This window comes from Thunnus thynnus, chromosome 16, assembly GCF_963924715.1.
Source record: "Thunnus thynnus chromosome 16, fThuThy2.1, whole genome shotgun sequence".
In the NCBI taxonomy this organism is placed as follows: domain Eukaryota; kingdom Metazoa; phylum Chordata; class Actinopteri; order Scombriformes; family Scombridae; genus Thunnus; species Thunnus thynnus.
In genome coordinates, this window is record NC_089532.1 from 7,907,065 (window position 1) to 7,933,080 (window position 26,016).

The 26,016-nt window shown below is 39.7% G+C and overlaps 1 protein-coding gene across 3 annotated transcripts in view; it reads right to left on the bottom strand.

The window, feature by feature from the left end:
* pacs2 (phosphofurin acidic cluster sorting protein 2) overlaps positions 1-26,016 on the bottom strand; it is a 67,329-nt gene that overhangs the window by 14,281 nt on the left and 27,032 nt on the right. For 2 of the 3 annotated variants that reach the window (XM_067614416.1, XM_067614418.1), the window contains exons 2-10: positions 7,896-7,983; positions 7,318-7,407; positions 5,957-6,082; positions 3,963-4,125; positions 3,588-3,661; positions 3,355-3,435; positions 1,750-1,809; positions 1,480-1,634; positions 415-505 (exon numbers count right to left, since the gene is read on the bottom strand). In XM_067614416.1, coding sequence (XP_067470517.1) covers positions 415-505; positions 1,480-1,634; positions 1,750-1,809; positions 3,355-3,435; positions 3,588-3,661; positions 3,963-4,125; positions 5,957-6,082; positions 7,318-7,407; positions 7,896-7,983 — 928 coding nt within the window. The remainder of the gene's footprint in view (positions 1-414; positions 506-1,479; positions 1,635-1,749; positions 1,810-3,354; positions 3,436-3,587; positions 3,662-3,962; positions 4,126-5,956; positions 6,083-7,317; positions 7,408-7,895; positions 7,984-26,016) is intronic. The other variant, XM_067614417.1, reaches the window with a different exon arrangement.

The following is a 26,016-nucleotide window of genomic DNA, read 5'->3' on the forward strand; positions in this document are numbered from 1 at the left end:
CAACATCTCTTGACAGACTCCTGATTCAACAGAAGTCCTACAGTTCCATAAACAAACCGGTGATCACAGTATCCCTGCTTTAAAGCTGCAGACTGATGGGAAAATCTGAGTGTGGGAAGTTATATTTTTCTCTGCTGTGCTTCAGTGATGTGCCCTTGACCAAGAAAATTAACGGCTTGCTGCTCCGGTGGATTTGCTCGTCAGCTGTCAGTGCAGCGCTGTGGTCATACTGGTCAGCCTCCAGCTGTTTCACTGTGGTGTTAGTAACCCGGTTTGTTTAAGTAAACACAGACGAAGCACTGTCCTGAAGCAGACGAGCGATCAGGAACACAAAGATGCAGACATTTGCTGAAATGAACTAAAGTTGTCTGTTCAAAAAAGAAAACAATGCTGCTGGAATAACTGTGGTCTCACCGGGCTGGGAGGCTCCCGGTGGCTCCGGCTGCTGTGGATGCTGCCAATCTCAGTTTGAGAGCTGGAGAGGGAGAGACCCTCAAAATATGGCCTGAAACAGAAGAGAACAGCGCAGGTCTTAATGTGACCTCTGACCTTTATTGACTGAGATGAGGTCAGCAGGTCAGTGTATAATGCAGTGTTGTATGTACAGTATTATTCACTCTTCTCTGGTGTCCAAATCACCACTAATGAGTTAAAGTCTGTGTAGAAGCAGTGAGCTCGACGCAAAATAAATCTTCAAAAGCAGTTTCAATGGTTTACTAAGAAAAATAAAAAGTTACAAGATCCGTTCTTTTGTGTCATTTCAGCTCAGACAGGAAATGTTTTTAAAGACAGTCAGAAAAAACTTGAAATATTTGCTTATTTTCCCATTTAATGTAAATCACTTGGCATTAACGGGGCCCTCACTATTGTTTTAGCGCCCTATATTGATTATATACAACACTCTACGTGTTAGCTGATATATAATTCAGACTGATTACGGGTTTGACCCCGATGAAGACTTTGAGTCGATACGTGTTGGTCTGCTTGACTGCTCATGCTCGAAGAATAAATTCATAATATTATGTCACCTGAAGACGGAGTGCCTTTGTTTTTTTTTCCCATGGTTGTCTGCAAGACTCAAGGACAAATGTCAAACAAGACTTCCTGGATTTTGTTTTTTTGTACTTTCAGCTGCCGCACTAAAGAGAAACCTGTTGTATGAGTCATCTGAACCATGCAGCGCTTCCTCCTTCCTTTGTATACTGTTTGCTTTTTTGGTTTTTTTTTTAAACTTAAAATATACAAAAATAGTTAAACCGCTTTTGTTATTGCAGCCTGCTGGATAATCTAAGGAACAATAAATCCATGAATATTTGAATAGCAACTCTTTTAGCGCTGCTTTCAGCTAAATTTTAGCAAGTTTCAGTCAGATAATTTAATCCAGATTTTTTCAAACACTTTATTGTCACCATTATTTGGCAACATGATACAACCTATATCTCCCTTCAGTGTTTCACAAATAAAGACACACACACTCACTTGAGTTTGGGTTTTGGTGTGCTGAGAACGCTGTCGTCATCATCCAGCTCCGGCCCGCTGTCGCTCGGGTTCTCAAACTCCACGCTGTCCAGGTCCAGATCCTCCTCCTCCACCTCAGGAGGCGGCTCCGCAGGGTCCTGCTCCGAGTCCAGCACCTTCACACACACACACAAGCATGCACATTACATATTTAGTGTGGCTCAGCAGCTCCGCAGTAGAGGAAAAAAAAAACCAACTAATTCCCAGAGTGGCATCAACAGAAACACCCACCTCATCCGATACTCTGAACCGCTTCAGAAGAGCCACCACTCGCTGCTTAAAGTTCTGCTGCTAAAACACAGGAGAATAAACACAAAACCACAAGTCAGTTTGTGACCTACTTATGATTTACTACTTTGCTCTCAGCAATCCAATACAGAGAAAACAGCTACAGCCGCTGCTGAGCTGGAGCATTTCCATTTTAGTAATTTTACCGGCAGTAGATACATTTGCAGAGTTGGCTGGGTATTGATTTTTGCTCGTGTGTGCTCATGTAAATCAATAATCAAGCAACATCATGCCTCATCTGCTTTCATCTCCTGCTTCTGCTCACTGAGCCGTAGTATAACATATCAACCATCAGCAAAAACATGTTAAAATGGTCTCATTTAAAAGAACCAGTGTGAAGGATTTAGTGGCATCTAGCAGTGAGGTTGCAGATTGCAACCGACTGAATACACCCCTCTCCTCCCCCTCCTCCTTCAAAGCATGAAGGAGAACCCACGGTGGTGATGAAACTTGCAAAAAGGCTCTCTCAGTGTTTGGTTTGTCTGTTCTGCGCTACTGTAGAAACATGGCGGTGCAACATGGAGGGCTTCATGGAAGAGGAGCCGCTCCTTCTGTAGATATAAAGATTCTAAGGTAACGAAAACACAGCGATTCTTTTTTTCAGGTGATTATAAACTAATGAAAACATACTTATGAATATTATATTCTATTTCTGCTAATAGATCCCCCTAAATCTGACACACTGGTCCTTTAAGATGTTTAATAGCTCTTGTTAGACAGTATAGACCATCTGCAAATGCATTAGCTACAAGATAAACTAAAATAGGTGTTAATTGGAAATAACTGGTGCTTATTTTAGAAGCACATTCAACTCCAGTGCCTGAACAAATACTTTATTCTTTACCTATGCAACCTCATTTTTATATGGGTAGAAAACACTGTATCCTAAACCCATGTACCACTATGTCTCAATCCTTTTTTAAAGCATTACTCACAAAATAAATCAAACTTGTCTTAACAAGATACGACAAGCTGTCACTGCATTTAAAAATTCAATAAAAATGATTTTCAGCCATCATGCATGAGTTACATTGAGTCAAAAAGCAGAGCAGTGTTTCCCAAATGTAAACTAAAAACACCACAAAAGTCCAAAACTGAGCTGAGGGAATAAAGCTTACTGGGAGTAAAGGTCAGTGTGTGTGTGTGTGTGTGTGTGTGTGTGTGTGTGTGTGTGTGTGTGTGTGTGTGTGTGTGTGTGTGTACACTGCGCAGACACTGTTATGGTCACAGGTGTGTTTCCCAGAAGAGCTTCCCAAACTTAAAATACACAGTTGGGCAACAAATTAAAGGAAAAAAGCTGAATAAATGAGGAGAGTACAGCCTTCACATTCACCTGATCTCAACATGACTGAGATACGAATGACAGCATTTTCTACAACTAAACAAAACAGCAAATGAGGGAATATCTTTGTGTTTATTCTTCCAGTTGAGTTCCAGCGACTTGTAGAATCTGTGCCAAAGAAGCTCTAAGACATTTTATGTAGTCAAACATCTGTATGTATTGTTTCTAAAACTCTTGTTGAGCACATGAACGCAATAGTCTCTTACTCTGGTGATGGAGGCGGTCCTTACAATCGACCTCCTCTGCTTCTTTGGCTTTCGCACATCGTACTCGTCGTCCTCCAGATCCTGAAAACAAGAAGAAATAAAAGCAAAGCCTCCAATAAATAAAAAAAAGAAAGTCACCTGTATCATTTAGCTGAACTTTTCTTGAGGAAATCATGTAGTACAAATAAGGAGGACCGATTCGCGTCGCCTCAACGGTTTCCTGGCCGACTCACCTGTCCCTGCACGGCGTCATCGCTGGCCTCCTGCTCTGAGGAGAAGCTCTCGTACTCTTCCTCTGAGTAGTTATCTGAAGCAGAAGACAAGTAGAGAGATTAAAGGCTCGAGAGCAGGAGACACTTCATACATATTTCAACGACCCTTTTAAATTTGATATGCAGCCAGGTTCTAAATATACATGATGTACAGTACACACAGAGCTGTATGCGACCTGAATTTTACCACTTTGCATGATTAGACAGAGAAAAAAAAAACACCCTGAACTCTGTGATCCCTGCTCTGTTTTGCCCATCTAACATATTAGGTGATTATGATGGCAACATGCTGTTTTTAACCTCAGAACAGCGGTGTTAATGAGAAGCAAAGCGTACCGGAGCATTTGATCTTCTGCCCCCCCTGCAGGGCTGCCTCCTCGTGGTCTATTGGCTGACTGGACAGGGAAAAGATCCAGATCTCTGCCACTTTACCCAGCATGTCTTTCTGGTTGCTGCAGAGAGGCAGAACCTGGCCTCCCTCTGTCGGGTGCTGCATCACCTGAGGAAAGATAGCGGGAGCAGAAAAACCACAAGAGAGAATAAGAAGAAGAAGTGCAGTGAAAGAATGAATCCACTCAAGTTGTGTGCGGGGTTTTTTTTTTCAAGGCAGTCACGGTCGTCAGAGAGACAGAGAGGTTTCTTGTTCAGATTGTTCAGTCTGTGATATCATTGTAACAAATATTCAGGTCAAAGGCTGAATATAGTTTTACACATGAATCACACTGTTTCTTCTCTGGAAACAGACGCAAAGATGTGATCTGATGACGGACTAACAGGGGAAAATCTGCAGCCAGATAAACACCGGAGGGTTTCTGCCTCTTGTCAAATGGTCTTAGTGTTTTTGTGCTTTATAGACTGGAGCAAATTTATAATCCACTGTATCAGTTCTTCTGATTCTTCACATCTCAATTGTCCAATACAAGAAATATCTAATACCTTTCTACCTCTCATTATTCTTATTTAATGTAATTCTGTAATATCTTGAGTATTTAGTAGATGTCTTTTAGCTTCCTGCCTCTCCTGCACAAGTGTTTGCTCACTTTAAATTCATGTATAACTGAGTATATGTAGGTAAAGGTGTGTTTTTATATGTGGATGTCCTTGTGAACAAGTGAAATCTGTCTGCTTATTCTCGTGTCTGTATTGTACATGTCAAACTTTGCACGTCTCCTGCTTTACTCCTGTTACTCTCTCTATTATTCTCTCAGCTGCTCAGTGTTTTTGCCTCCTTTCTCCTGTTCTGATTTTACACTTTGATTGCTTTATTGTTGTTTTAATGGCTAATCTAACATCTGGCCAGGGGGAAAAACAGCTGAAAATGAGTCTTTTGGCTAACACATATTTACAGAAATGCTGATTTATGTGTCTTGTTCCTGTAAAAGTAAATAAAGAAAAGAGAAAAGGAAAAATGTGCTGCCCAGCTGAACCAACCACCCTTTTCTGCTGTCGGCTAAAAGGCTCCACTGAAGCCTTTTAGTGCTCAGCGTGCTCAAAAGCACATTAGTAGTAGTCACTGAGTTAGAAAAGTCACCTCAGAGATTCAAACAAATCCAATAATAAACCCGAGTCACTTCAGGACAGCGCTGCCCTAAATGTGAACCGTGCTCGTGGAGTCCTGTGAGACCTTCAGCAGTTTACACCGTATCTCGTGTGGTATGTTCTGCCAGAGACGTTTTGTATGCTTCAGCTGGAAAAGCGAGAATCATTTCTTTCTTGTGGTTTAGTACAACTCTGTGTTTCTTCTTTTTTTTTTTTTTTATTCCTCCCAGGTGTTGAAATGTTTTTTTCTTTTTTTTTTATTCTCTCAGCTGCTGAGATGTGACCTTAATAAGCTCCGCTGAGCTTTGTCAGCCATATGGGAATTCCTGTGCACGGAAAAATATTCATCAGAAACCAGCCACTTATTTATGTATTCTAGTTTTTCTTAAAACATGAGCAACAATCTGTCTGCAGGATAACATTTGTTTTTACTTCTTTAGGGATAATTAGAACAAAACAGATTCATACTGAGAAAAAGGTGTTTCAAAAATAACTATGATTCTCAGACTAATTAGAAAGCCAAATAGTTTATTTAAGGTTTTTCTTGTAATATGTGCTCAAAAGAGTCAAAGTTATAGAAGAAGAGGAACCACCAAACTCCAGATGAGGATGAGGAGGATAAAGTTTTCTTGCATATGTCGACTTGCAGCATCCACCGGTCCTGTTAGAGCTGACGCACCTGCCTGCCCCGACACTTGTTATCTTCTACGTACTGCACACACAACTAACACAAACTGCATTTAACTTGAGGCGGACAACATGAACACGAATGCAGGTTTGGTGCAGCGTACCTCGGTCATATCGATAGAGCCCACTGCAAGAGTTTTGTAGCCCAAGATGGTTCGGTTCTTGTATCTCTTCCGCCTTTGGAGCATGATCTGCAGCTTGTTTCCTTCTCGTTTTAAGAAGTGCGGGTACTGAGGGAGGAGGAAACAGAGGATAAAAGAGAAGAACGCACAAATAATTCACTCAGAACTTTACCTGTAGCTTTGAGGATGAGGTTTGTGATGTTCTGTTTTTTTCTTTTTGTCAACAAATCCCACATAAAGACTAAAGCCAACAATGAATGAATCCTACTAACAAGAGTTGTCTGTGTATCCAAAGCCTGATCTTGTTTATTGTTCTGTTCTGTAGAGCTTCATTGTCTAAAAACTATTAAAAACACATCAATGAGCCACTCTGTTGCACTGGCTGACATGTCTCTGCATTAAGATGGACATGGGTACTCTATAATTACTCCAAAACATTTGTTAAAACCTGCAGTGCCTAACTGTCGTAGAAAAGCATGAAATCCTCGTATATGAGAAGCTGGAATCTGCATTTCTCTTTAGAAAATGACTAAAACAATAAGTCAATTAATCAATAAGTTGTTTGACAGAAAATGAATTGGCAACTGTTTTGATAATCCAAACATTTAATCAAACAAATTAACATTTTTTAAGGAAATATGGCAAAACTTTGCTGATTCCAGCTTCTGAAATGTGAACGTTTGATGCTTTTCTTTGCCATAAATCAGAGTAAACTGAATATATTTTGCTTTTGGACTGTTGGTTGGAGAAAACAAAACATCTGAAGACTCTTAGAAATGAGCAATTTGTTTTCTTTTGGACATTTTATAGAAAATATGATTAATTCAGAAAATAGTCGGCAGATCAATCGATACTGAAAATAATAGTTGCAGCCATAGAAATGACTGAGCCTTTTTTTTTTAAATGAAAAAATATATTTGTGACCTGCTTTCATGTACAAAGGCCTGGGAAGTCAGAAAGTGTTGAGACAGAGAGAGACTAACACATTGCTGGTTTTGGTCTTTTCATGGGATTTGTTGACAATAACAAAAATACAAGACTATTGCAGGCTTATGATGATTAATAATTTAGCTACTCTTTGACATTTGTGCATACACAAAAAAGAAGCATCTCCTAACAGTATTTGATGTATCCCGAAAAGAGAGCTTCATATTTAATTAATATCCACTATACTGTAAGGCTGCACAGTTGTCATGGCAACAACTGTAACGAAACTCGTCCCACACTTACTTAATCCTGTGATATTCACCTTTTATTAAAAAAATATATTTATAAACTGTTTCTTTGGAAACTTACAATGTTCATTATTTGCCAAACTGCTGCCTGGTGATTATTTTTCTTACCTGCAGTGAAAAGGTGAGTGCCAGATCAGTCTCCACAGACCCACTGGGTGGCAGCACTATCTCATGGGACCTCAAAATCCTCTTGGAGCCCTGTGGGAATCAGTCGGTGTTTAATTTAGTGGGGCGCTTCCCCTGGAAAGTAGTCTGCATTTCTGCAGCTGTTCTTCACTCTGCATTCAGCAGGATTCAACACATTTTGTAACACTGTACCAGTGTTTTTTATCCCATTTTCTACACATCATACATACTTTAAAGAGTGCATGTTTGAATGCATTTTTTCTATCATTTTAAAGTTAGGTTATGGATGCATGATAACATCATTTTGACAAAAACAGAACCACATTTGTCTCTGCAAGCTGATATGCACACTGCATGACATGAATCTTAAAGGTGCAATAACATGTGCTTAAGACAATGGAAAGAACAATAATATGGATTGGAAAATGGTCAGGATATAAACCAGTATGATCTTTCTTTTGCAGGAAATAAGATATATAAGGCAGATGGACTTATTGGATTTGCTTGTGTGTGTGTGTGTGTGTGTGTGTGTAGCAGTTGTGTCTGTTTATGCAGCATACCTGTATTTTAACAGCGATGACCACGGAGATCAGCTCTTTATCAAGCTCTCTCATCACCACCAGCTTCTTCAACGTCAGACTGCACAATCTGAGAGAGAGATAGATAGATATACGGAGAAAAGAATGAGAACAAGAATGTTCCGTTTAGCACCGCTGGCGTGTTTTTCTAACGAGCACAAACAGATGAGTCATTCACAACAGGCCGGGCTGTGTACTTATAAAACAGACACAAGTAAACAGCTAAGCAGTTTACAAGTAAGCAAAAACACATACAGTATGTCAGAAAACACACCGGCACTGTCATCTTCAGGGCATCATCGGGTTTAATGACTCAGTGCTGGTGTGATTTTTCCATGATTTACATTTTTACACCTTATGTGTTAATTTGATGCTTTTATGCTGAGAAGCTTACAATGTGTGAGCAGGCAGAGGTCAGTGTTTTATTCAAGCATATTTTACTAGAACCTGCCAGTCTGCTTGGCTGATAATATTGGAGGGTTTTATCTTATTAAAAATCAATTGTTACCAGCTAATAGGTAAAAACCAGAGAGTGAAGACAAGTTTATTTTTTTAACTGTAAAACATCCTGCTCGCTATCTATCTGGGTCACAAATAACAAAATAATAACAAAATTTACCTTAAATTGTATTATTATTTTGTTATTGGTGACCAAGATAGGCAGCGAACTGGACATTTTACAGTAAAGGATTCTTTTCAAAATTGTTTCTTCATGTCATGTGTTAAACCTGCGTAAACTGACTTTTTTGGACACTTGAAGGCAGCAGAACAAGCTGCAAACACAGCACTGATATGTAGTATCATTACCTTTAAAGTTATGGTGAACTTTTAAGCAAATAGTTGCTTATTTACACATCCAGCAGTTACATAACAACATTACCATTCTTTTGGAGTCATGTGTCTGTCCACATGATGAATTTAAGTCAAATATTGACTCTCTTTTAGCTCTGTTTTGGTTTCCACCAACTCATGAGGGAAATATCTGGTTCTTTAGCTGCTAAATGCTTCACTATCTTCACGCTAAATGTGTCTGTTGGTGCTGAGCAGGTAGTGTTCATTGGCTTTTTAGGCTCTGAAGACAGCTGCCTGCCAGAAACAATGCTGATGAGAGTGGTGTGAGTGAACCTGAACAGTAAAGTTACAAACAATCGGCTGAAATAGAGCTGAGCGTTCATCACTACAAGCAACATCTCTAAATTAGTATAAAAATATTAATTACAGCAGCTTTAAATGGCCAATGTCGTCAGTTTTATAATTTCTCAGATATCAATACTGGTGTCAGCCTAAAAAATCCAGTATAAGCCAGACTCTAAATAAGAGAAACTTTATCAAACATGTGACCTTTCAGTTATGAAGCAGCCAGCGGCCACCTTGCTGCTGCCACAATCTTATCTAAAAAAAACTTTTCTCCTCGGTGAAATCTAAAAAGCTGCTCACCGGAGTGAGGAATTGGCTACAGATCACAGAAACTTTTTAAGATTCCTACACTTGTAAGTCTAACTTAATGTGAACCGAGGGTGTCGTGGCAGGCTGAGCTAAATCCGCTTTGGCTTGCCATCACTTTGTCTGTGTTGTCCAACAGACTGAACACTGAAGGGGATGGTGGCGGCGGGGCAGCCGGGGGTGGCATTGTTGGGGGGGGGGGGGGGGGTGCTTTAACAAGCCTGTCACGATTTTTTGAGACACTTCCTTCACACAAGAAGTTTTTTTTTTTTTTTTTTAAAGGAGCTTTTCTTTTCAGGGACTGGTTCTTTTGACTAAATCATTCAGAAGAGCTGCTAAGAACAGGCTGGTTACTCACAATCTGGAGGCCAACCATTTATCATCCGGCTCTCCTTTTTACAGCAAAATTAAGCAGCGTTGTTGGTTAGAATGACATCATTCCTAAATTATTTTGGCACATAATAACACGGCGTTGAATGTCATTCAGAAGCAGGACTGGCTGTTCAACAATAGCAAAGGTTTATTGTCACACAGGGTAAAAGATGTGGGTCAAAACCTCCATGAGTGACAGAGGAATGTGTTCAGGACTGAGAGAGGAGAAAGCCACCAATAACCATATCAACTGTCATTCAGCACCAAGACTGAGGAGCTGACCTTGGGTGTAATCTAACTCCTCTCCAAGTCTCCTATTTTGAGAGCAGGAAGCGAAACACCGACGAAGAGACGAGGCGCCAAACAAAAGAAAACAGCAGTCAAGGGCTTTTCAAAACCATACGGTTTGCTGAGTGACATAACTATAACGCTGTGTCTGTGCAGCAGAGAGGTATCAATCAGCCACGAGAGAAAAGAAAACATTGGGACGGGGAGAGAAGAAGCCATGACAATGGCAGGTTTGAAGAAGCCCCGAGCGGGCTGAATGAAGACCTTTCTCCTCTTCAGCATGAGACACGGCCCAAGAAATCCCAGGCACAATGGACACAAGCCAATGAAGGCTCGCATTGTCTTCAACCCGCTCTCAGACAGACAATACGCAGCATTCTTGTACTCCTGTTTTGTATTCTACCCTGTTTCCATCGGTTCCAAGCCCACAACACCATCTATTTCAGTTATGCTAGGTGGCTGGTTGTTGGTTTGCGTAGGCAGATAGAGTCAAATGATATCTGCCTCCCATATTGCTCTGCTAAAAGTCACATTTGGCTTTTGTTTTTTTGTTTCTTTTTTAGATGTGATCTTTTGTTTTTTATCCCTCACAATGGGGTTTATCTTGGAGCGTGTGCACTGAAATGCTATTTTTAATGAAACATCACTTAATTTGTAAGAGGATCTGTGTCGACCCATTTTTCTCTTTGGTTGGAGGCCTAAACTCTTGCTGGGCAGACATGAATACAAACTCAAACAAGAGACACGCTGGTGACATTTATTCACCAAAAGTTGTTCAGTTTCACAAAATATTCTTGTGGTTTCCAGAGCTCCACACCCACATCTACTGGAACAGGCTGTTTGGAGTTTATTAACAGACCAGTTGCATTTTTCATGAACAACAACACTGATTGGCTGCCTCCTCCTCCGATGACACAACATTGTTAAAACCACTTTTACAATTGTTATCTTGACTGTCACGTACTCATTTCTGGGGCAAATCAGGGCAGGTCTGACTCCAGTCCAGAGGCTGGTGGTAATGCACCTGAAACTGTTTAGTAGCTGCCAAAAAACAAGCAAAATTCTTTACTCAAAATCCACTTACTGTTGTTTTTTTTTTTTTTGAGCTTTCAGCCACATCTCACAGTCTTCCTCAGCAGACAATTAGGGCAATTGAGGAAGACCGTGAGAAGAGATTCCTAATGATCTTCAAGCTCATTTGTTGTGAAGATCACTAGGAATCTCCATGACAACCGAGCAAAACCCAATCCAGTGAGGAAGACTATGAGATGTGGTTGAAAGCCTTTTAAAAGCTAGTAATTGGACCTTGAATTAAGAGTTGTTTTTTTTCTTTTGTCAAACTAGAACGGATTATCTCACTTCCCAGAAGTAAAACGTGTGCTAAAAACCATTCGGTTAACATCTATCCATCAACTAACACAAACCCATGGATGATTTGTAGAGATGGACTTTGACCAGCGAAACAGGTTTTAACAAACTCAACAACCTCTCGTTACACTTTCTGCATTACTGTGAGTCTTTAAATCTCTGAAGCTGCTCCACAGACTACCAAGATTATCTATTTGGCTTGAAGAGACAGATAAGTTCACACCTTTTCATTATCTGGCTAGAGTGCGTCTCTAAACCATCCAGATTGCAATCCATCTATTAAGCTTTTTGGTTGCATTTGCTTTTTTTGACATCAGATGAGTTTTCCAATCTGCTTAAAACAGATGTGGCAAAGTCAGAATGTTGTATAAAAGACCACATCTACCAGTGCAAAAACATGAAACAACTCCTGACTTAGAAAAGTTACATACTGGATATCAGTAGTTTGTCCTGCACTGATGAACAGTACAGAACGACTTGTCCGAGTGATGCAATTTTACCATAAAAACATGGTGAAGCAGCACTTTAACAACACTTAAATAACATCTCTAAATGCAAAAACATGATGGCCGAGAGAAAACAACAAGTGTAGCTCGGATGTCCTTTCTGTTCCTTCTTTGATACACAAAGAACGATGTATCAGAACATTGCAGCCACGTCCAGAGTTCTCACTCAACAGCTGCTGCCTTTCTCACTCTGAGCTGAAGCTGAGGACGCTCTCAATGCCACCAGCCAATGTGTGTGTAAGCTTCTGTCTGTGTGTTCACGGACACACATGTAACACGCTCACTCACACACACAGCTGCTGCAGCAGAGAAACCTGTTCCCTTTTCTGTCCTGTCCTCTCGCTGCAGCCCCAGAGGGACTCACTGCTTTACTGAAACACACGGCCCGCCGCCTGTAGCCTGGTCTTGCCAGATCCTGATTCAGTGGCCAGCTCAGCACAGATGCTCTGGCAAAGGCCGAAGGGGAGGACCAGCAGGCCCAGTACGGTGCTTTGAGAGCACAATCACAGTCACTTCATCAGCCAAGAACAACAAACCAACAGGAATTTGTTTTGGTGTCAGTGACGCAAAGACACATCAACACTGTGCTGAATGTAAACACACAATACAGGGACACGAGGACCCGAGGAGAGGTGTCATAACTCATCAGCACTACCCACCACCAAATTATGCTGCAGCAGTCAGTGCCCGTGTTTGATACAAACACAATCATTAATCTCAAATTTGTTTTGTTTACCAACCCTAATCTTATTAAGGAAGAATAATAGCCGATAGCTAATAAAGCTCATTGTCAAGAAAACTTAATTGTAAGAAGGATAAATGTTGAGGTCTGAAATTTGTTTGTTTGTTTGTTTCTTAGTAATCATGAAGTAAACAGTTGTGGTTTGCAAATGTGGTCATGCAAACATGCTCATGATGATAATACATGCTGATATAATATTTACCATGTTCACAGTTTTCTATGTTTAGCGTATTAGCATGCTAACATTTGCTGACATGCACTAAACTTAAAATATAGCTGAGGCTGATGTTGGTAGCTTTGCTGGTATTTGCTGGTAGACAAAATTATTGGACAATTATTGGAATTTTTGACTTAACGATGTTGCTACAGGAAAAGTCAGGAGATGATAAAGTTATTACCATTCATCCTGAGGGGGAAATGAATGTCTGTACCAGATTTCATGGCAATTCATTTAATAGTTGTGGAAACATTTCACTCCAAATCAAAGATCTCAAACAAAATAGATCACCAAAGTAATTAAGATACATCGCCTGGGAAACATGAATGTCTGTAACAGATTTTCTGCTGAGCATCTATTACATACTGAAATATTTTTACTGGTTAAGTGAAAATTTGACCTGTTGGTGTTGCCAGTACAAAATGTCCCTGCAGTTCATTTAGTATTTGTCAAGATATTTCTATCTGGACCAGATGTTTTCAAACTGTGAGGCGCAACTCTGCAATGGTAAGTGGGGGGGAGTGAGGGGAGAGATGTGATGCAAAATCAAGTTGACTTGATTTTGTCTGCGGGGGGTCCACAGTGTCAGACTTTGAAAACCCCCAGTGTGGACGAAAGGCATGGAGCAATCGACCGATAAGAGTGAACAACATCGCCATTATCTTCTCTTAAATCACAAAAGGCTTTTGAATAAGCTCTTTTAAATATATGTATTTTCTTCTTTATATATATATATTTCTTCTGAAAATGTATTTTTACCTTATTCCCTTATTCAGTTTGGGTAAATTTGTCTCTGTGTGTGTATTTATGTATTTTGTCCTTGTAAAGCACTTTGTAGTCTCCACACAACCACAAATGTGGCTAAAAATATATGTTTTCTTTCATTATACAGTCTATAGTGATGAGAGACAGGAAAGATCAGGAGAGACATACAGGATCAACATCTAGAAGTCCTGAACCAGGTTTAAACCCAGACTAGTTCAAGTAAATTACAGACCTACCAGGTTGATCAACAGCTGTTCACAAAACAAGAGTGACTGCTAATTGGCTTGCCTCAGGCAATATAAACAAGCTCTGCGTGTCTGGATCTTCATCTCTTGTTTTGTTACAAGCCATTACACAATTTTAAAGAAACAAGTTCAAGATCTGGATGAAAAAAATGCCAAGACCAAGAGAAGGCAAGATGCTGATTACTGCAGGGACACAGACCTGACAGTAGAGTATATTTCAAGACCAACACCACCTAAAAACTATTGAACTTCATGGCAAGAGAGTTTTATTACAAAAAAAAAGTATATTACATAAACACAGACCATTGATATCTTGACATTGATCTAAATGTAAAGTACTGTTGACAAATTTAAACACCTATTCAACATTCAAATCTAATTATGAAGATTTAAACAATTATTTCTGCTTTAATTTGGTAAAAATCAAGATTAAAAACAAAGAGGTGATAAAAAAAAACACTCCTCTGCTCAAACAATACTCTGCTCTTAACATGCAGACCATAAGAGAGGTACTGTACAAGACATGGCAGAAGAGGAAGGGAGATGTTGGCTGTGTGGAGGCTGCAGAACATAAACATCCGAGGTGCAATTTCAACCCCTGGATTTGCTCCTGCTGTTAATAGTGAGACTCGGGCAACCGGACACTGTGATCCCCCCGCTGCACCGAGCAGGCTGCAATGATAATGAGATTTCTATACTTCACACTGCCACTTCCTGCTCCTCTGCCCTGGACATCACCCGCACACAGAGGCACTTAAAATAAATGCTAGAACACAACGTAAGAGTTGAGCTAATAGCGTATCAGGTATCATGAGCGGAGCCATCTTGGGGCTTCCATTTGATCCTCGAATGGACGATGGGTATTCCACCCTCAGACTGACCAGTGCATTAATCGTATGTAAGTGAATCCGAGTTGTGCATCTGGAGTGAAAGAGTTGCATTAAAAAAAACACTTAAAAGCATGATGATTAAAGGGGTTATTTTATACTTTTTATGATTTTCTGTTATTTATATACTGTTATGATGTGGGATGTCTATGTTAAACATGTCAAAGTTCCAAAACTTGAGGTTAACGCTTCAACCTGCTCCAAAGGCTTTGTTTGCAATGTTTTTTTCTACCGGTAAACGGCTGTCCTTTCCATAACCTTGGTTGCTAAGGTTGTTGCTAAGGTTTTTCCATGTGTTGTTTGCGTTGTCCACTCTCATATTTCGGATCGGATTTCAGCTCGAACATGCACGGATGTATTTGAGAGGTTGACATTTTGAGTAAAGAATGAGAAAAAGTAGTTATATCCTGCTACTATAGTTTGTTTCATGGTTTGTTGACAAAGCCACCACAGCTGGTGGAAATCTCCCAGTGGGCAGCTTCCTGAAGCTGACCAATCAGAACAGAGTAGGCTCACCTGGAGCAGGGGCCTTAAAGAGACAGTAGCTAAAACAGCCTGTTTCAGACAGAGGCTGAACTGAGGGGCTGCATAAAAGGGCCAGTATAAGATGAATAAGGACTTTTTTTGAACTGTATATCATGCAAAGATATTCCAGCAGGACCCCAGATTAAAAAATATAGACCCAGAAATGTTATGTCCCAAAAAGACAAATGAAAAAAAAAAAAAACATAAACAAGGCTGCTTTTCAAACTGATCGAGCTTTTACCCAACATCTGCAATACTGTATGTGGTTTATGTACAGATTGAGCCTGAAGCTTAGACCGTAGGGCAAAGGATAAACTGGAGGATTTACCATTTGATATCCCTGCATTCTTTTTGATTACATGTCACAGCCAAGCTCGGAGAGAGTTCAAAGATGTTATTTAAAATTAAAGCTCAGTCTCTCTGGCGTACTGTAACAAGATTGTGGGACAGTCACAGGCAAAATGTATAGTAAAAGCAAGAGTAAATTTCAGTGTTGAATAACGAAGCATTCAATCTCATCATGAGACCTAGAACACTATCATTCTTTTTGAAAGGAAAAAAAAAAACACTTTCAATCTCTGAAAGAAAATCCAATTTCTGAATCTGCTGAACTGATATTGGATTTAGGCCAACTTTGCAATGTTCAATAACACTTCAGGGCTGAGCAAAAAGAAGAAAATCCTTTCAGTACATCACAAAGACACGCAGGAGACCTAACTCTCCTGACCTCCAGTACTCCCACTTCTTGCATAAACCTGAAACCTCAGTCTGGCTGAGCTGGCACAGATGATTGCATCTGATTATACTGTACCACCCGCTTTCTGCAAGTTCAATGTTGATTTTTCTGCCCTAAAACTGAAATCTGATCTCAATTTCTCAATGTTTATCATGTCCAGTGTTTGTCTGGCATCAGTTGTTCAGATTTTGACAGATTTGGGAACCCACACGTTAGCGTACATTTTGTCTTTTCCTTTTTCAAATATTTCCCAAGATTGTCAGTGGTTTGGTGACTATGGAGAAAAAGCCACACATGTCAGCACTCACTGCTGTTTCCTAGATTTCACACTGGCATGGCTTCGATCCATCTTCAGGGATTGTTTTCATGCTAAAAAATGAATCCTTTCCCCACCACTGTAAGCCAGAGGGGGGACAAAATGATGCTTCTTTATGGTCAATGTGCAGTTGTGCAAAACAGCTTAGAAACAGGTCCAACAAAGTTTAATTGTTGCAATAACTTGTCACAATTAGACAAGTCAGATTTTGGTATCTGGTCAAAGCTAAACCTTTGCCATCCTAAACATTAGCATGGTGCACTAACATGCTGAATTCTAGCAAGTTATAATGTAAGCAAGTTATCATCTGTACACAATTTAATATGTATAAATGTTACATGATGAATGTTAGCATATTGGTAGCATGTTAGCAAACAAGTTAAAATGCTAAGCTAGGCATTCAGCTAAAGCTGTCCCAACTCCCTTTAAAACTGCACATTTTTTTAATATTTCTGTTTGTGTACAGACTAAACAAACAAGATACTTGAGAATTAGTGAGCTTTAGAGGTGCTGATAGACAGATTTCTGAACTTTAGACAGAGCCAGGCTAGCTGTTTTTCCCCAATTTCAGTCGTTATGTTAAGCTAGGCTAACCACCTCCTGGCTGTAGCTCCATAACACAAACACACATTGTCTAACACTGAGATTTGTGTTTTCTCCTAAATGTTTAACCATTCCTTTAAAAACATCAAGCTTCTCCATTTTTCATCCATTCATCAGTTTTGTTTTCTGCTGTGTAATGCCCATTGCTGCCATATGGCACCACAAGCATGACTGTAGACTTTTACTCTTGATTCAATCTGTTCAGGGATTTACATCAGTGACCTTTAGGTCACTTTGAAGTTACTAGGCTTGACCACTCCACGCAAGCTGAGTCAGCTCAAACCAGGAAGAGCAGAAGGATCCGATTACCTCTAATATTTGAAACACAAGACAAGCAGCAAATCGACAGATGCTACACATAAAGCTCTCACACATAAACACACATAAACAGACACATAACTACACTTACATGAACACAGGACTAATGGAAAAGGGCTCAATGTGCTTTGGGATTTGTTGATGTGAGGCAAACAAAATAAATGGCTCCAAACTGACCGCTGACAGGCTGCATGGCCTCTGATAATAGTATTTAATTCAGACATATTGGTTTGCTACTCATACACTAAATTAATCTTCAGGGTTGCCATGGAAATACTTTTGTCTCCTCCTCTGATGTAGGTTAACAGGCAACCATCAGTTATGGATAAAGCAGAGCGCAACCAGACAGTGTGTGCATGTGTGTGTGTGTGTGTGGCTGAATCTGAGTGCTCGTCTCTTTATAGGCTGGAATGCATTAAGAGCCAATTTTGTGCATGTCATTGATGCACTTCTTCTGTGTTGACATTTCCATGAGTGCACCACATTCAGGAGAGTTGAAGTATCAGAGAATCAGCTCAACAGAGGAATGCATTTCAATACCACATTTATCTATTTTATGTAGCCATTCACCAGTTTCTCACAGTCTTTTGCCATCTAACTGTTGTTGAATCTGAGCAACAATCTGACATAAATTGCCACCACAACTCAGTCATTTAGAAGAAAGTCTACTAAGAAACTGAAATTTACTTACTGGCTCTTTTTAATAAAAAGTAGAATACAGTTCCTGTGCTGACCTGTTTAAGCTGACCACGCAAAGACTAGTGCATTGCATCACTGAAGACCACTGAAGCGTGGATGTGTGTTGGATGCTGCCATATTGTTCAAAGGAAGTGCTACCAGGAGACTTTATTGGGCAGGTAATTAATAACATTTCCCTTAAATGTTCCTTAAACCATTCCTGGATGAGTCTTGCAGTATGACAGGGAGGATTATTGTGCAATTATCTAACTAGCTTGATTAATCTCCTACATTGTGAATGCCATGGTTGTGATTTAAGAAAGGGATCATACATGAGGATGTATTCTGCTATACAAAAAACCACCAGCAACGGCTACAGAACTGGTACAATAATTTACCAACTACTGACATGGAATGGGATTCCATGCCAGTAGTTCACAGTTGGTCCGGACTGGTTTTCTGTGATAGTAGTTTGTTGCCAGACCTCTTGTAGACTCTCATTTTAGCACCATCAAAAGGGACATTTGACCCCATTTTACTGTTTTAACCTTCTTTCCCTAACCCTAACCAAGTGGTTTTTGTGCCAAAACATTACCATTTCAACCCAAACCATGGGGAGGATTATCGCATAACCTGCAAGCAAAAACGTTCCTCCTTATTGAAACAATTTAAATTTGATCGTATGATTTTGCACAATCAATACCAATGCACAAGCATAACAATTCTATACCAACAATAAACGGACTATTGACATGGAGGAATCAGTACCAAAAGCCACTTCCATACAAAAATAACATTTTTTACATCAGAACCCCTCAAAGTGTATGATCTGACTTTATACCATGACCACTAACCAAAGGAAAACAAGGTGGATCACTATCAATTTTTCAAAGTTTGTTTAGTTTAACAGTTTCAGTGAAAGTTATTTATCTGGTAACTCAGCAGCAATGTTGTGTGGTTGCTACGGTTACCTGCATTCAAAGTTCCATTGGGTATGAAACATTAAAATGTGTGTAACTATAGCAACAATTAAATAGTTGATCAGCGCTGCATTCGAAATCGCATACCATGCACTACATACCCTAATATGAGTACTATAGTTCAACATACTTGAGTGAATAAGCAGTAGTATGTATCTTTTCAGACACACTGAGCTATAAATATCACGTCACCTTGCCAGGTGGAGACTGAGGCCCTAGGAACAGCATTGGACTTTGACGCCAATTTGATATAGTGGCCAAACTGTGTAATTACAATGTCACATGACGTTATTGGACCCAAAAAGACTTTTTCCCATAGACTTACGTTGTGAAAGAGATGTCTCTTAATCAACGGATAATTATTTCTATGCATCACAACCCCCACAGAATGATTCGTCTCACTATCAGAATTTGATCCGTTTGGTCCAATCACAATTTGAAAGTATAGAAAAGCCACACGGTTCAATTGTTTTACCCCCATTCAAGTTAGCCGGAGGGCTAAACAGGAAGTAGCCATTCTCGACCAGCGAAAGTCACTAGTGTACTTGCTCTACGGGCCCAACAGATGTGGAAGCTATGCAGAAGTTGAACTTTTTTGGCTTCATGCGTCACTGAGCTACTTTCATAGGAATGAACGGGGCCCCGCCTCCAACGCTGTATTCAGTTCTCTTTATACATCCATGGTGGAAGATGTGTAACCATGGTAACCCGTGCCAACCATTAAGTATGAACTAATTTTAAAAATATATTACACCTAGCAAAGTGAAACCTTACTTAAATTGAAGCATTATTGACATTAGACCAGAGATGCCTTGGTCGCTGTCCGCCATTGTCTGAATTATTTATGCTGGCGTAGTATCCAGTGCTTGCATACTGTAATATTTAGTATGCACTTCACGTACTGTTGGTTTCATACTAAGGTAAACCCAGATCTTTGTTTAAGGTGTCCTGTTACACAGTTTAAATGGACACTTGCCAGCCAATCAGAGATGAGTATTTTCTATGGCCATGACATCATTAGAAAGTGATACTTAGTGTGGATGTTGATGTGTTTCTGTTTTAGTGGGTGTTTGTCCATCTGTGTTTGCATGCCTATTTGTGTTTGTGATTGAGTGCAAGAGAAAGTAGAGGGAATTTGTTATAATATTTACGAGTTTGACACTCAAGAGTTTTCATATGCAAAATCTTTCAGGGTGTGTCTGTCCATTGTGTAATCTATCATTTGATCACGATCATGTATAGTAAACATCATCACCCTGAGTCTGCCTGGGCAAGCCTCTCATGCAGCTCATATTTTTTCCCCAGTACATGAATGTTGTGTGTCAGAGAGCTGAGTTGACCTAATTTCTCACGTCCTCCCTCTCCCTCTCTCACTCAGTCTGATTCAAACCATCTTACACTTTTGTGACTCACAAAGAAAAAACGTGAAAACAGGTCTTCAGAGACACTCTGAGGCAACTCCTCAATTGCGGGAAGCTGAGTGTATTTTGAGAAAAGCTGTTGTTCCACAGACTAAGAGGAACCTTGGAGCTCATCTACAGGAAGAAAGAGTATTTTTCTCCGTCATACCGGGAATCCTTCACCTATCAATGAATGAAACATGTCACATGGGATGTCTGGTACTGGCACAGGCACCCACAGAGGCTTTGGGAAACAAAAAAGAAGATTTTTTTCTATGCAAAAATGCAACTTTAGTGTCTTCATTGCACATTATCTCTCTGTGGAGACATACTGGTTGCATACTGTAATTTAAGGTAACCAAAAAGGAGCGAAAGAACTACCTTTTTTTATAGAAAATGTAAACTAAAAAGCTGGCTTGAATAACAAAAATAACACTGACTTATTTTTTTACTATTCAGTATTGTGAAATTCATTATGCTGAAAGTTCAGTATGGTAACAAAATATAGTGCTTCGTTTAGCAGCAGTAGAACAAGAGCAAGGCTTTCAATATTAGTCTTCTGAGAATTAACTGATTAGAAATAGTCACCGCCACATACTGTGTTAATATATTACATATTTCTTCATCATCTTCCAAAGCCACTCTACCTCTGAGAAACCCCTGGAGCATCTGTAACATACAGTGTATAACAAACATTTACAATGTGTAGGAAGACTTTACCTTTATAGACTTTATGGTATTAGCGACTGGAGAATATAATACTCATTATGGGTGGATGAAAATGTAGGGACAACTTTTATAGTCTTAGATCTTTACCTCTTGTAAGGTAGAGAATATCAAGTTGTCATTGTCAGACTTAACTGGCTCGTACTGAGGCTCAGCTGTGCTTTAGGCTTCATGGTCATGTTTGCATGTTATCATTCTTATAGTTATGCTGCAACTTGCAATTGTTCAAACATCAAACAACTCCAGATGGTAATCTCCAGATAGATACTAGCAACAAGAGATGGTTGTGTGGGGGTAAAAAGTATCTGAAAATATCATTATTTAAGATATTTGGCACCAAGTCAGATATACAGATGGGTGACAATGTAACGGAGATGGCTGGCAGTGGACTCTGCCTTATGCAGAACTACTCCCCAGAGCAGGGCTGCCAAGTTTTGACTTCAGCTTAGAGTGAGATTGTTCCCCTGGGTGGAGGAGGGGGCGGGAGGGAGGGACATAGACCTCTCTCTAGCCTTATGAACCAACATCTTTTACATAAGACTTTTTCTTTTTGTTAATTTGTGTTTATTGAGTAGCATTTTTCATATACAATCCAGATATTACACATATTTTTCTTCAAAACACAGGAAGAAGGATCTATGCTCCTCACCATGGGAACCTGGTTATGTTTTAAAATGGGGAGCAAACTTGGAAAGATACATACTTTGCAGGGGGTTGACTGGGGGTCTTCCCACAGGGGGAAAAAAAAAAGTAATTTAAAACAAATTTCCTGCATTTCTACATCACTTAACCTCTTGGATTAAATCAAGAAACAGCCACCTGCACTACTCTAAATTAGTTAGATTGAGGGTGCTATGAAAACCAAGAATGCATCAAGAGCACTATATAATTTCAGGACAGGAAATGATTATTAGAAGCCATTATAGGCTATTTCATATTTGAAACTATTCATAAAAACATTATGAAGCCCAAAATGTTAATAGGTTGCAGGCTACCAGTCTATCTTCAAGGTCAAACAAGGACAAACACTTTATATAAATGAAATAACCTTACAACACATCACAATATGATTTGGATAATTAAACCTGGTTAAACAATGTTAAACCTGAGGGTTGCTATTCTCAATACTCACAAGGCATCTTCAAAAGTCTAACAATTGCAACAAAGTACAAACAATGTGGATGAATGAAACGGCCACACAACTAACCTAAAAACCTATTATTGGGAATCAAGAGAAAGTCTCAGAGCAACAGAGACACAGGGCGTCCCCGTAACCATAGTAACTCAGTCTCACTCCTGACTACATGAGAGGAGAGGGAGAGATGCTGTGCTGCAATATAATACAATAGAATAGATTTGTGTATATTTCTCACTTTCCCCGATAGTCTGAATAACTCACTGCTGCACGATGCTGCTCTGTCTTGTCTGTCCGTGCGCTATCAGCGTCAGCTTTTCCTGCCACAACATTATCAGTTATGAAGTTGTTTTTCACTGCATGAGAAAACAGATGTGTGGTGTGATAGTGTGTGAAAAGTGTTAAAGTGCGTGAGCCCTGCTCCAGACACTGAAAGTGACTGCTGTTATTAGTTTTTGGAGCTGTTTCTAAACAACCTACCATGCCCCATAACTCTTTGTAACAAAGGAACATTTAAGTGTAACCGTGTGGCTCATTGATGTATTTTTAATAGTTTTTAGAAAACAACAGAGGGCACAGAGGAATAAGATATATCAGGCTTTGGATACACACACAATACTTGCAAGTAGATCAGATCAAGTCATTGTTGGTTTGGCTCCGCACATGAGATTTGTTGACAATAAGGAAAATATAGAAAATCGCCTTATCATTTAAAGGAAAAACCAGGATCAATGAGTTGAGAATCAGATGCAGAAGCTTCTATAAAGAGGACTGACATTTTAGCGTGCTCCTCCACTGTCATCATAGCACAAAATTAGGGAACTATTATGGAAGAATTGCACACATCCCTATGCTAAGGAGCCCGACAGCTGTTCTGGTGGCTTGTTGTGGATCAATACATTACTTTATGTTGATTTTTACTTTAATTTGTCACCCATCTCTATATAGTAGTTTCACTGCTCACTCAGGTGTCTGACCATAAATATTTTATGGATGTGACAGGAAACCAGCTGCAGCCTAAGTACAGTATGTCCATCCATCTGTAAGACTACATCAACCTAAAACCTTCAGTACGCTTAATTTAGCTTTCAAGCTTTTAATCACACTGTTATGTATTGCTTAGGTAACAGGTGCAATCCCTGTTGAAGCTAAACCACCATGTATTTCATCAAAGTCAACCCACCTGCTCACTAAATTGCTTTGAATGACTCACCTAAATGGCTATAATATATATGTATATATATATGTAACTATCATTAACTCTCAAAAACAAAATCAATCCTCTTTTATTTTCTGTGGCAATTCCCACACATCTGCTGGCAAATGATGGGCTTTATAAAGGCAGTCTTTTTTCTACAAGCGAAACATTTAAGACACGATTGTAATTGCTGCTTGTTTATCGTTCCATCGAGGCGTGCACCCTGATCACACATCTGTGTCGCCTCTCTGATGAGGCCACAAGGCCTCGTCATCACGTCCTTTCAAACTCAGAGTGAGATCTGGTGAGGAAACACGTTGCACCTGTCACACACAGCGGACCCATGGTAGCTGATTGGAGGGATTCTGTCACTATGGCAACTGGGTTTACACACGCAGCAGCATACTGTACATATAACGTGTGCGTGTAAATGCTGAAAGGAAATCTTTTTGCATTACTTCCACATCAAAGAGGGAAGAAGAGCAGTGGTCACGTGGGACACAATGTCCTGCCTGCCCGCCAGGCGCAGACTGAAACCCGACACACACAAGTTATAGAGGAATACTGCATTCCAGCTATTTAAATACACCCCTCTACACACACATACATCCTCATATACACTTCTTCAGAGCCGGCGGCATCCTACTCTAAACACGCCTCACACACTCAGCCTGGAATGACCGACATGCCATTCCCTAACCGACACCTTCTCCACATGGCCCGCCACATGCCTCAACCGCCGCAGACAGACGATGGAAGTTGGTAAACAAAACGCATGACTGATTTCTTTCTGGCAAGATATTTCTGCTTTGTTGAGCGGTAAATACTGAAGAGAAGCAGAGAAAGAGAGTTAGTGATAAGAGATCTGACAGGCCACACTTTAGCTGTGTCCCAAACCCACACTATAAACTTCTACTATAAAGTAAACACTGCATACTAATCTTCATAGTTTGGGCTGTTTCGTTTTGTTCAGACAGGAAATGATACAGGAATAGAGAACCTATATATGAAACTGCAACTTTAGAAAGCTGCTGCTGGATGTGTTTCAGTTACTCTGGATAATCCAGTTTTTTGGGACTATTTCTTTTTTTAGTAGTTTCAATAAAAACAATTTACAGTAAGTTATCTAGCGTAAACAGGAATTTGTTTACGCTAGATAACTTGTCTCTGGAAAGACAAATTGTTGTTGAATTCTATAAACATCATGCCATAAACAAAATGTCATTCAACTCCATTTTAAGAGCAGACAAAGCCAAAACTATCTGCAAGGATACCACGAAAAGTAAATGAGAAAATTTTGTTGTAATTTCGGTGAGCTAAACCTTAAATTGTTTTTTTGTTTGTTTGCTTGTTTGTTTTCAAAGATTTTCCTGGAATTGTCTCACCAAAGGCCACAATTACTTTTAACTTCTTCCAGCTGTGAATGTCTCCTTCAATTTTATCAACATCAAAAGAAGAATGAATTCATGATGCACACTGAAATCTTTGAGCGTGTCTGATTTTGTCACTTCTCCAGTGTGAACGAATTGAAGACCCTGATAAAATGACTTTGTAATAGTTGGGACACGTTATACCTTGTCATTAGATTTCTTCAGGATGTGTGTCTCAGGTGCGATTTGCTATTAAGGAAGTGTTGCCCAGGCAACAATAAATGAAGAGTTTTCACTTCTTCTTCACCTCTCTCTTCGCCTCATGTTCATAAAGGCTGTGTGTGCTGTGAAGCCTTCAGACACAGAAAGGAAACGTGTTCACATCCAGCAGCTACGGAGCATCATTAGCATTAATTTGGAGTAATTTTGTTTTGGTCTCCACTACTTCCTTCACAGCTAGCTGCTCGGTGCACCATTATGTTCACCAGCAGATCACTGACTTTGTCCCGTTTTGCAGTTTGGTGCTGAGCAGGCATCTTACAGTCAGTTTATATGAGGTTTTTCCTCTGAAAACAGCTGTGTGAGAGTGAACCAAAACATTAGAGGCTGTCAAAAGAAAACAATGAGCTGAAAGATGCTAAAACACTGAGAGGAACAGCAGACTCAGGTTATATTCCTGTGTGGGTTTGTAGCTACAAGGGATCAGTTTCACATCACATACTTAAAGTCCTCTTCCACTTCTTTCAGCTGGATGTTTTTTGAGCTTCACTGTGCATAATGATGGATGTGCAGAGTTTGTTTTCACATCCATCTGTTGAAGGAGGAAACTTCTTTGCTCACCTTAAATCTGAGTTTAACGTGTGTGCCTACATGCATGATTTGTGACATCACAACTAGCTTTGAGCCAATCGTTGTTCAGTATGTAACTTACAAAAGTGTGATGTGGAAACTTGAAGCCTCCAGTCGTTCACTTCACAATGACCTTTCCATTGAAAAGCTGTGCATTCTAATCTAAATCTACAATAACACTGTGTAAAGTGCCAAATATATATTCTTTCTACATTATAATGATAAGAGCATCTTCCAACTAAGAACAGATATGTTTGTCCTTCAGTACCTTCTTGTCAGAACATATTAGAAAGATTTTAAATATGTAGTCATACAGTGAACCAAACCAAAGAACACCTTTGTACAGCAAAATGTGACCATTGTGAAATGCTACAGCTTTTAAATGTGTTATGTTCCTAAAAGAAGCATCTGTTCCTCTTTATCGTTCTCGTTTTCT